At 38.8% G+C, this 11615-nt stretch overlaps 1 protein-coding gene across 3 annotated transcripts in view; it reads left to right on the plus strand.

Moving 5' to 3' along the window:
• The window catches only part of abcc8 (ATP-binding cassette, sub-family C (CFTR/MRP), member 8), a 73617-nt gene that overhangs the window by 10498 nt on the left and 51504 nt on the right, over window positions 1-11615 (plus strand). For all 3 annotated transcript variants that reach the window (XM_084733283.1, XM_084733281.1, XM_084733282.1), the window contains exons 4-7: window positions 57-178; window positions 2213-2379; window positions 4474-4716; window positions 10267-10455. In XM_084733283.1, coding sequence (XP_084589409.1) covers window positions 57-178; window positions 2213-2379; window positions 4474-4716; window positions 10267-10455 — 721 coding nt within the window. The remainder of the gene's footprint in view (window positions 1-56; window positions 179-2212; window positions 2380-4473; window positions 4717-10266; window positions 10456-11615) is intronic.

An 11615-nucleotide genomic window follows, 5' to 3' on the forward strand; every position in this document is an offset into this window, starting at 1 on the left:
TGTCATGTTCTGCTCAGTCTAAGCCTTTTCCTCCTCTGTCTGATGTTCATGTGCAGGTTCAGCCAGTCCCTCCATCTTCACCTGTACATGCCTGCAGGTCTGGCCTTCATGGCCGGCATCACCTCTATTATCTACTATCATAACATCGAGACCTCCAACTTCCCCAAACTACTATTAGGTACAGTATTCAGCTATCCTTTATTTATTAATCATTCACATCTTTTGTTTTTCATCTATGTTTACTTACAGAGGAAAGGTTTACTCCTCATACTCTTTATCCCTGTGTTGCTCCAGTCAAGGTTTAAACAAGAACCCAGAGCTTTTTGTTGGGTCAGAATTTGAAAAGTCATCTAAAGCATTGATGAATAGTGATTAGGTCATCTAAACCCTGGATTAACTAAACTATGTGTTAGAAATCTGACCCTCGTCAACCCTTTGAACTTTCAGTCAGGACCAAGAGCAGATTTAAATAGCATATACTCTTCAGGGTGATACAATTATAAAACATGGCAACAAAATCAGTCCAACCATTCACAGATGAATGGCTCATTACCTTCAGACAAGATTACAGTATAATAGAGGGCAATATATCTAGTGTAATTGTACCTCTAGATTTTAATTATCCATTTTCATTAAGAAAACGAGTGAACTATCTGCACAGTTTTGTGTTTTTAATGAAAGAAGATTTCCTGCTTGTGATTATTTTCATTACAATTCTTTATGACCTGTGAGAATTAATAAAACATTCCCATAGTAACAATGAAGCGCACATTTTTCTTGTTAAATAAGAGCTACATCAAAGTATACACTACAGTCTTAGTCAGCTGCTGCTTTATCTATTCATAAAGCCATTTGCTGTGAAATACATCAGTATCACCCTTCACCTAAGACAATTTTTTCATTCAACTCCTGTGTTTGCCCCTGTAATGATCACACTCTTGCTTCTCTTTGACTGATTACAGCTTTCTGTTCCTACTCATGCATCAGTGACTCAGTTTTGTTCAGCTCTCAATGCGTTGCTCTCTACTCCTGTCACGTAGCTGAGCCACCGTCGGCTTTTCAGTCTCCATATCGCAGTAGGTCTTTTGAGGGAAGTGGCGGAGCAGCGCTGTGTTCATCATTACATAAACAGAAATTAATCTTCTACATCGAGACTCCACCATTGACCCACACACTGCCATTATTTACGGTATAGATGCTCTTCACGACAAATAAGTAAACACTGCATCAGAGTCTGCTGCAAAAACCGTGCTGATGGCCGTGTTACCCAGCAGTGTAATCTTTCCCTGACAGCTTTCTTATCTTTTATCAGTGTTTTCACTGTCAGTCTCTCAATATTTACTCCAATAAACATGATGGACTGACATGATGTGGCTCTATCAAAACATCTTCATGGAGTGAAGACAATTAACTTATCTATTATTTACTGGATACAAGGTGTTGGCCTTGAAAGCTGATGTAGACATATTGCTGACATCTCGCTGGAGAAGAGGAGGGTGAAAAAGGCAAGAAAAAAGAAGAACAAGAGAAAAGCACTTGTAATAAATAGAACCAAGGCTGCAGGTCTCATTATAACTGAGGATAGTGGTGAAATTCAGCCCTGGATTTATCAGCTTGGACCTGGGAGGCGGTTATTTTGATTGCTCTTATTGCACGTAACTTTATGCTGTTTACAAGGTTCTTTATTAGAAGGTGGGTCGTCTCATTTAATAGTAATTATTAACATTAAAATACCCTCTGCTCCTGGCAGTCTTTATTTAAAAAGCAAATGTTTTATGGTAGGACCGTATTTTTTAAGAGAAAAAACTTAAGTCACACTAAAACTAAGACTCTTCTCTGATTCACTTTGACCTCCATGCACAGCTGGTGCCCATGTCATTTACTCAGTAACATCGATAACTCCCTGTGATGAACTGTTTGCCACAGACATAAACGTATTAATTTCTTTATTAATTACTTTTACAGTGCTTGTTTTCACCCCACTGACCACTGAACAAGACACACAGGGAGAACATAAGACTCAGTTTCTATTCAATATATGAAATTATCATTTATTTAGAAATATTTTGTCGGCATATTGTTTTGGAAAAATCCAGTTTGAGAAATTTAAACTGCTGCTCTGGTATAATCTGTCTGTAGTAGGGTCATTTATCTATTTTTGGCTCATCCAGTGATTTGCTGTCTTCCTCTGATCACTGCTAAATCTCCTCAGCCCTGCTGATCTACTGGGTGCTGGCCTTCATCATGAAGACCATCAAGTTCGCCAAGTACACAGAGCATGGCATCGGCCCCAGGCAGCTACGCTACTGCATCACTGGACTGCTGGTGCTGCTGTATGGACTCCTACTAGCTGTGGAGATCAATGTCATCCTGGGCAGGGTGAGTGTGTGTATGTGTGTGTGTGTTTGTGTGTGTAATGTCACGTGTGTTCAGGCGTGTGCAGCCATCTGATTGTAGCCTGTTTTTAGCTTCAGTCACCTCTCCTTCTTTTAGTCTGAAATCCAAATGGCTCCAGTGGTCAGTGATCAGTAAAGCTGTCCAGGGTGAGTTAAAGATAGATTGAATCTGATGATGCGTTTGTTTTTCCTTGGCACACATGTTGAGCTGTGAGGGAAGTTATGTTTGTGTTGGTGCTTGTAACTATCTTTGGTAAAGGTCAAATATTACTCTACAATAAAATCTGCCGTGGCTTGTTTTGGATGTTGACATGCAATGTAATGTCGAGATAATATCAGCAGTTTGTAGCAGCAGCTGTTTCTCATTAAATTTCTGGACTGTTATAGTATATTTTAATGGTTGCTTGCTTTTTGTAGGTGTATGATGGTGTGAGATGAGATCAATTTTTGTGAAATTTATTCTGTCAATTTTTCTCAGGTTTATTATTGAGTATGTAATTCATGGTAACTGCATATATACATATTTTCTTCTGCTTCTTAATTTAGATCAGCATCTACATAATATAATACATTATACATGTAAAGTGAGTGATGATTAAGACCGACAGAGTGAAATAAAAGTATGAAGTTATGTGCCAGGTGTTAATTGTCCTATACTGTTGAGCAAAAACACAAACTTGTCAAGAAAAAAATAAACAAATATGAGACAAGAAAATAAAAAATACAGCCAAATGGCAAAATAAAAAACAAAGATTATTGCATGACAGCAAAGGGCCAGATCGTCTCAGCTTTGTGAAACAGACATTAAGAGCCTCAGGCTGCCATCTGGCTTGTACCTGGTTCAAAGGTGCATCAGCCTTGTGCACATCAAACTAACTAAAATGCAATGCAACGATATCTATAAAATTGATTCTGAGAGTGGACTGAACTGTATGTTACTCTGTTATCATTCATCTAGCTGTATTATTGTGATTACACAACAAACTGATCTCGATCACAGTTTTTCATTTCGGTTTTTGACATTTTCAGTCACCTTATCTTTTGTGATAGCTACCACAGACTAAGAAAATGTCAGATTGGTGTACAGTCTGGATGGTAACCTCTGCACTGAGCACACATCTGTTATTGAATCTCACTCTGGGTGAACGGCAAAGAGAAGGATTCTCCCTTTATGCTCTGCACACAGTCTACTGAGACACATCCACTGTTTATTGAGCCTAAACTGTTTGAGTATTATTACTGGACCATAGTTGTGTAGTTCATTTAGCAGTACATTTTAAAGGAGTTCTTTCATAGAAATCTAGTTGTGTATGTGTTAATATGAGCAAAACATGTCTTTGTAAATGCGTCATTATAATTACATATTTCTTTTTGTTGCATCGGATTTTCGTCAGTCCTCTCGACTTGGTTATGGTTGCCTGTTCAGTTGAATTCAACCAATTAGCACACCACAAAATATGACTTTGCAAAACATCATTGGTGTGTTATTCTTATCTTAACCCAGTTTCAAACAAAAACATGGAAAATGAATATGATGAGACCCACTGTATGATATAACTAATGTTTTTGTTCATTAATAGTCCAGTGTTTAGATGTTTTCTGTAGTAATTATTCTTACAGTCACACACCTAGTTTCCATAAAGCCATAAAAACACACATTGCTCATCTTGTTTTGTCTTCACAGAGGATATCATAAAGCTAAATTTTACTGCACTACATTTATTCTCCTCTATTTGTTCTGTTGACCTTTTCAAATTGTAAAAGCTTCAGTCTGACATTTGTGAATGTAGATATCTATAGTAACTGATTCAAGATTCAGCAATTGCCATAGTGATATAAGACAGTCTGTAATTAAATCACGAAAGAGACAATTTATCTTTCACATGCAGTACGGAGAAAATTATAATAATTTATTCTGTAGATGTTGTCACAAAAGAATAGATGTTTCTGTTTCATTTAAAGTCTAATCAGCAGTTACATGTTCTAAATTCACCCTCAGTTTTCAGGTCGCTGCAGATGACACAGAGGGTTGAATAATAAATCAAAGCTGTCTCTCTGTCCTTCCCTCTCCTCACAGCGCTATGTGTGTTTCGCCGACCCGACAGAGGTGAAGCCTCCAGAGGACCTCCAAGACCTCGGTGTTCGTTTCCTGCAGCCCTTCGTCAACCTGTTGTCCAAAGCCACGTACTGGTGGATGAACACCTTCATTACCTCCGCTCACAGACGACCCATCGACCTCAAGGTCATCGGAAAACTGCCAATCGCCATGAGAGCCCTCACTAACTACATGAAGCTACGCAAGGCCTTCGAAGAGCAGAAGGTCAGTGCACCACTCGATTGTTACTGTTAGTTAACTTCATGAATTCTTTATGGAATCGTTGTTGTTTTCAGACAAGATTCAAAAGATGATACTAAACTTCCAAATCTGATATCCTCGGTTAGGGAGGGCCTTATCGCGAAAGCCCTGTCACCTTTGACGAAGTGTGACCAAGGAACTGACAGAAGGGTCCCAGCTGAGGATTTCAGGTTATAACTCCACCTTAAAAAAAGTTGGGATGTTGTGTAAGACATGAATAAAAATAGAACACAATGATTTGCAAAAACATTTTGACCTAAATTCAATTAAATACAGGACAAACATAAGATATTTAATGTTCAAACTGATTAACTTTTTTGTTTTTTATAAATATGCTCATTCTGAACTTCAGGTGTTCAACAGTCCAGGATCTCTGTTGTCATATGTTGTGCTTCATAACGCACCACACATTTTCAATGGGAGACAGGTGTGGACTGCAGGCAGGTCAGTCTAGTACCTGAACTCTTTTACTACAAAGCCACACTATTGTTACATATGCAGAATGTGTGTGCGCCTTACTTTATTGAAATAAGCAGGGACGTCTCTGAAAAAGACGTCATCTGGATGGCGACATATGTTGCTCCTAAACCTGTATGCATCTTCCAGTGGTACCTTCACAGATGTGATAGTTAGCCACACCATGGGCACTGACACACTGCCAGACCATCACAAATTGAAGTTAATGCCAGTAACAATCTGGATGGTCCTTCCCCTCTTCAGCCCAGAGGACATGATGTCCAAAAACATCTGAAATGTGGACTTGTCAGAGTACAGCACACTTTTCCATTTCAGATGAGCTCAGGCCCCAGTGAAATCCACTGCGTTTGTTAATGTTGTTCATACATGGCTGTCACTTTGCATGGCGAAGTCTTAACTTAAATTTATAGATGGAGCAATGAATTGTGTTCACTGACAATGGTTTTTCCAAACCAGTGTAGTATCCTTTATACAATTGTGTGGGTTTTTATTTGACCACACAGTTTTTTACAGAGTGGTGAACCTCACTCCCTGCATGCTTGTGAATGACTTTTTTATTCTTTTGTGATTCTTTTGTTTCCACTGTCCCAACTTTCTTGAAATGTGTTGCAAGCATCAAATTCAGAATGACTATATATTTACAAAAACAATAAAGTTGATCAGTCTGACCATGAATATCTTGTCTTTGTACTGTATTCAATTGAATTTAGGTTGAAAATGATTTGCATATCATTGCACTTGGTTTATATTTGCGTTTTACACAGTGCCCCAACTTTTTTGGAATTGGGGTTGTACATATGGGTTCACAAGGGGACAAGAAAGTTACAATATACAACTTATAAGTTATAAGTTATTTAATTGGGTCACGGGTCCTGTAGATGGGAGTGATGTGATCAAATTTTTTGGAGATTAGCGGCTGCATTTGGATCAAATTGGCTTTTTGACTAAGACCAGAATAAAGTGCCTTACAATAAAAAAAATAAAATAAAAGCATGAATGATTTTTTTTCAAGGTCTGCTTGAGATAGAAATTGCGTAATTTTGAAACATTCTTTAGCTGAATAAAGAAGGTTTGAACAATGTCATTGATTTGGCTCTCAGTCAAAGTCAAATTTGAATCAAAAATCTCACCACGGTTACAGACAGTTGGTTTCATGTTTGATGTTCGGTCACCAGCTTCTCATGGGATACATTCATAGGGCAAGCAACAGGACGTCTGACTTGGAACCTTGTGCCATCCAGCTCTTATTGCAGACTAAAACATTCACCAAGATATCTGCAGACATAAAGCTAAGTACCGTCAACATAGCAGTAAAAGTTGATGTTTGTGGTTGTGGATGATATGACCCAAGAGTAGCATGTAAATAGACAATAAAAAAGGGACCAGAACTGAGCCTTGGTGGACGCCATATGAGGGAGGGGAGCCACAGAAGAAAATGCTTTGTCTATTAATATTGAAAAGTCAGTGAGGGAAGAACAGAAAAGGCATCAAAAGAGACAAAAGACACGCATGTTAATTCAATGAGTATGAGTATGCACCATGTGCATTTCTAAAGACACTCATTCTAACAGGCAGTACAAAAATATCAAGGTCTTTTGATATGAGGGAGATCAGTTCCTTGAATCTGATTTCACTGCACGTCTTGAGATCTGAGATCTTGCATCTGATGTGGTAAAAATCAAAAACATCACTCTGTTTCTTGCATCACTGGTGCTGAATAAATTATCGTGGATATATCAGGCTCTGGTGTAGATGGCAACAGAAAGTAACAGAAGATGATCTGCGTGATCCTTTTCCCAGATGAGTTCCAGTTTCTGTATTTGTTTTCGGTTCACAAATGCCAAAGCAAATGTTTGCATCATGTTGAGGGTCCTTGTGTTATTTTAAGATGACATGCTTGGGTCAAACCAGATTACGAAATAGGAGAAAACTGTCTCTTTCCGAATGTGGTGATTATGATCAAGGGATCATCTTGGGTTTCCCACTCATAGACACAAATAAGGTTTAAAGTATTTATGTAAGAGCTTTGAGTGCAGCTTATTTGGCTCCTTATGGCCCTACTTCACTTTATTTTGAGCACATTTGTTAGTTTAACTCTCCTAATAAATCTTGTGTTCGTGATGTTTAATTGTCAGTCTGACATGTGCATGAAGTGATCTGGGAAACGTACATACAGTAGTGTTTTTTTTGTTATGTTTTTTGATACAGCTGTTCTCATAAAAGCGTTGATCTCTGTCCCATGATGACTCAGCCCTGGGTGAACTGGGACCATTAAACTGTACTCAGACGTCACAGCGGCGATTAGTCAATAAATGAAATGTCACACTGACTTTAAACAGTCTCAGTCCTGTAAAGTTGTCTTTTAATTGTAAAAAAAAACACATATACAAGAAATGTATCTCATATCTTTGGCACTATTCTCTTGGGTTTTTGTTGGTTTTCATTGCATGCTAGAATACTGTGGCCTCCTACAACTTTAAACTAGTATAGATAGTAAATGATTGGATGGATAATACAACATCAACAACAATAACAAGACAACAACAACAATAGAAACAAAGATCTGATAGTTTGGTCTCTGGCTTTTTCTGTCCACATTTTGAAGTCCCTTTGAGCAAACTCCTGGTTATCCTGGTCCCCAACCTCTGAATCTGCACCCACATTTACAATCAGTAATTAAATAGTAAAAAATTAAAATGAAACAAAAAGGGCAGTGTGATTATCACGCTAGCTCCTGATATAGAGGAGGCTGATGTCCTGATGACCTCATATGTTCTTGCAGTCAATAGGGATGCACCCAAATCCAAATATGTTATTTTGGAAATCACAAATAGATATTTCTTCTCTCTGAAGCTGCTCATTATTATTTGGAAAAAGTTGCATCTACATTAATCAATTACTGATTTAATGCACCAAGATTATTCCCTTCAACTGGATATGTTTATATACTTGTATTAATTTACTGTAGAGTTTCTATTTCCAATGCAAAACAGAATCATTGATTTATAAACATTTTCAATTTCTGATTTTTCAATATCCCCTAGTTAAAGAGGTGGTGGTTGTGGCTTCAGAGAGTTCATAAAGTGTAGTTTAGCAAAAAATAAAAGGCCTTACACTCTTGTGTCTTTCCCAATAACTGCATGCCTATGGGTTCCCTGTATGTGTATTTCGGGCCTGTGTGTCTGTGTATAATATTACTAATGGAGTGAAAAACTTGAATTTCCCTCAAGGGGAATTAATAAGGCAATTTTTCTTCTTCGTTATTCATTTATAATTGAACAGTGTTGTTATAAAATGTAGTGGCTGCCTTTTTGAAAAATTAAACAACGCTTTCTCTTACAAAATCAAATAATGACACTATTTCAGTTCTTGCTCTTCTTTTGCAAAACTGATACATGGCTCAGTTTGCATAAGAGCTGATAAAAATTCCTATAAAGATGGGATATGATATTCATGATAATATGCTCTGTTTGGTAAAGAATTGAACAGGCTGATGAAGCTTTTGTCCTTCTGTCTTTTTCCTGAGACTGCCTGAGGATCCCTGCTCTCTGCTCAAGGCGGTCTTCTTCTAGTCTTTATTAATGCGGTCCAAACTGAGGATGTTTCCTCGTTACATATTATTCTTCCCTTGCTCCTGTCTCTCTCTCGGTCTCACTTTCAGAGCACGTGTCAGGGGTCAAAGGTGAAGGGCCTCCTCCTCAGGGTCGTTGTTTTCCAGTGTTTGGAAGGTCACAGAGATTCGTCACTGCTGCGTGTGTGTCCGGTGTGAATGCAACCCTGCTTCCTTCCGGCAGGAGCAAGGGATGAGAGAGATGGAGAGATCCCAGTGGAGAGGTGTATGGGGGGAGTAGGGGGGTGTCATTTAAAAGAGGAGAACCCAGAGGCAGCGGGTCATTCCCATTCTACTGTGAACGAGGCGACATCCCGACCCCTGCGGGGGTGAAAGCACTGCACTTCATGGGAAGCTAGTTTCACTCTGCGTGTGTGAGAATGAAATGTCCTCCTTCCGTCTTGTTTGAACCCAAGGTAGAAAGAAAGGATGTGTGTGTTTTGTCTGTAAGTGTGACGTGCACAGTGACATGTTTTGTATGAAGGCTGAGGCTCAATTTGAGCTCAAATGGAAAGATAAGAGCACGTGATAGCAGTCACGTCTGTTCTCACAGTTCTGAGAATGACTCATGTTAACTCACACAATCACACGCTCACACAAACACACACACACACACACACATGCAGTATAGATGTTCTGGGAGTGTTTACTGCACCATGACAGTCCAGATGTTTTCCTCTGATCATCCCTAACTGACTCACTGAACCAAGCTGTCGTGTCAGTTGTGAAGTTAATATGTTTTGGACGTTATAAATCAATATAAATGAAGATCAGTCGCTCTTCCTGTCTGTCTTGATACTCTATTTAACAAAGTGATTTTTCTGATTTTTTCTGTGGTTTGACGTAATTTGAAAACCCCTGTAACTGCTTTCACTTGCTGTTTAATCCTCGTCCTCTGCATGACTCCCATGGTTTTCCAGCATCATTAGTTACACTGCAGTTAAACGTGACTAACTGAGCTCTAGTGTGAAACCTGCCATTAATCATCACATCCCATGATGCAGCAGCAGTACGGATGGAAACACTGAACTTGACCTCATTTTACAGGTTTCTGTTGCAGTGGTCGACTGAGTTAATGGTGCCGATGCAGCTTTTATGTTCAAGCAATTACTTCCTTTTGCTCTGCTAGCAGGCTGCATCGTCTAACCTAGTTTCTCTTTCCTTTGTTGTGCTGCCAGTTGAGCTCCACAGAGAAATCTCTTCAGTGCACTACTGGAGCAAAGTGAATGTATCACTGATTTATATTTTATATTTTAATCATCTGAATCTTTTGAGGGAGACAAAATTGTTATTCAGCCACTGCTGATTAGCTGTATTCAACAAATGACGATCAGTATCTGAATGTGGTTCATTTCACCTCAGTGTATTCACAAAGCATGGTGATAAATTTCCACTTCTCTTTCCTTTTCCTTTTCATCTTCCCTCAGAGGCCTCAGGGCACAGCAACTCAGGGCCCGAAGTTGATCTGGCAGGCCTTGCGGAAAGCCTTTGGTAGACCTCTCATCCTCAGCATCACATTCCGATTCCTGGCTGACCTGCTGGGCTTTGCCGGTCCCCTTTGCATCTCTGGCATCGTCCACCACATCAGCAAGGACAACCGCACCATCCAGCAGCCAGTAATATAACCCTAACCCAAACCCTAACCAACACAACATAACATAACAAGACATAACATGACATGACATGACATGACAGCATGACATTGCATGACATGACAACATGACAACTTGTAATAGAGATTTTCCTGACTGAATATACAATATGGAGAGGACAGGTGAAATGCATATTTTTTTTGTACTGCATAATTTTAAAATCACTTTGAGGATTTTTTACATGATCTTATAAATTACTCCCATGGGATCAGTTTTTGTTGTAGAAAAACAACCCTGCGGTATCTGGAAGTCAACCTTTATGTTATTTTCTTTTCTAAGATAAATCAGATTTCACCTGTTAGTTTTTGCTATATATTTGTGTTGTTTTTTTAGACTCACAAATGCAATTCAACAATGGGAATTAGTCTAAGATCTCTCAGTTCATTGGTCCTGTTTCAAGCACAAAAAGTGGCAGCCTTGTGACAAACCTTCTCCATTACAATTAAACAGTAAACTAGAATGTGTCACAAAAATTGGAGGTGAGGAACAGGAAATGCAGTAATGGATCTTTGATCAGCATTCCTTAATTTGACAGTTTTATCTGAGGTTTGTGAGTCTGTTATTCTCGAAATATGTGATGTCACTGACATGTGACTTTTCATATCTGGGCTGGTGAGGCTCTTCTGAAACATGAGCTGGCAGATTCATCTGCTTCCCAGGCTACTTAAATCCAACATTTTATATTTGTTGTTATTTTCCAACTTAAGGTTTGCATTCTTGAGGTCTTTTTGACTCAGTAAAACTGCTACATCACCAAACAGCACAGAGTTCTCTCATTTGAAATAATCAAAACTGTTGTGTGTTCATATAATCGCCAATCACTGGATATAAAAAACTTTTCAGGGCCTTTGATATTCATTTTCATGAGGTAATCATAGTTTATTCATAAGGCTTGACTGTCACTTTGTTCAACATAAGAGACAGTGACACTCTGTCACATTGTTCAACATAAGAGACAGTGACAGAGACATCTCTTGACAGAATATATCTTGGCTTGGGTTGTCTGTTTTCACAATGGATTTCACACACAGTCAGTATGTGGGATTTAACCTGCAACACCCAGTTTTTATGCAACAAGTAAAACACAAGGTCAAGACACTGGTTGTTGTAGGAGTCCTGAATAA

Source organism: Lutjanus erythropterus, chromosome 13 (genome assembly GCF_056507025.1).
Source record: "Lutjanus erythropterus isolate fLutEry1 chromosome 13, fLutEry1.hap2, whole genome shotgun sequence".
In the NCBI taxonomy this organism is placed as follows: Eukaryota; Metazoa; Chordata; class Actinopteri; order Lutjaniformes; family Lutjanidae; genus Lutjanus; species Lutjanus erythropterus.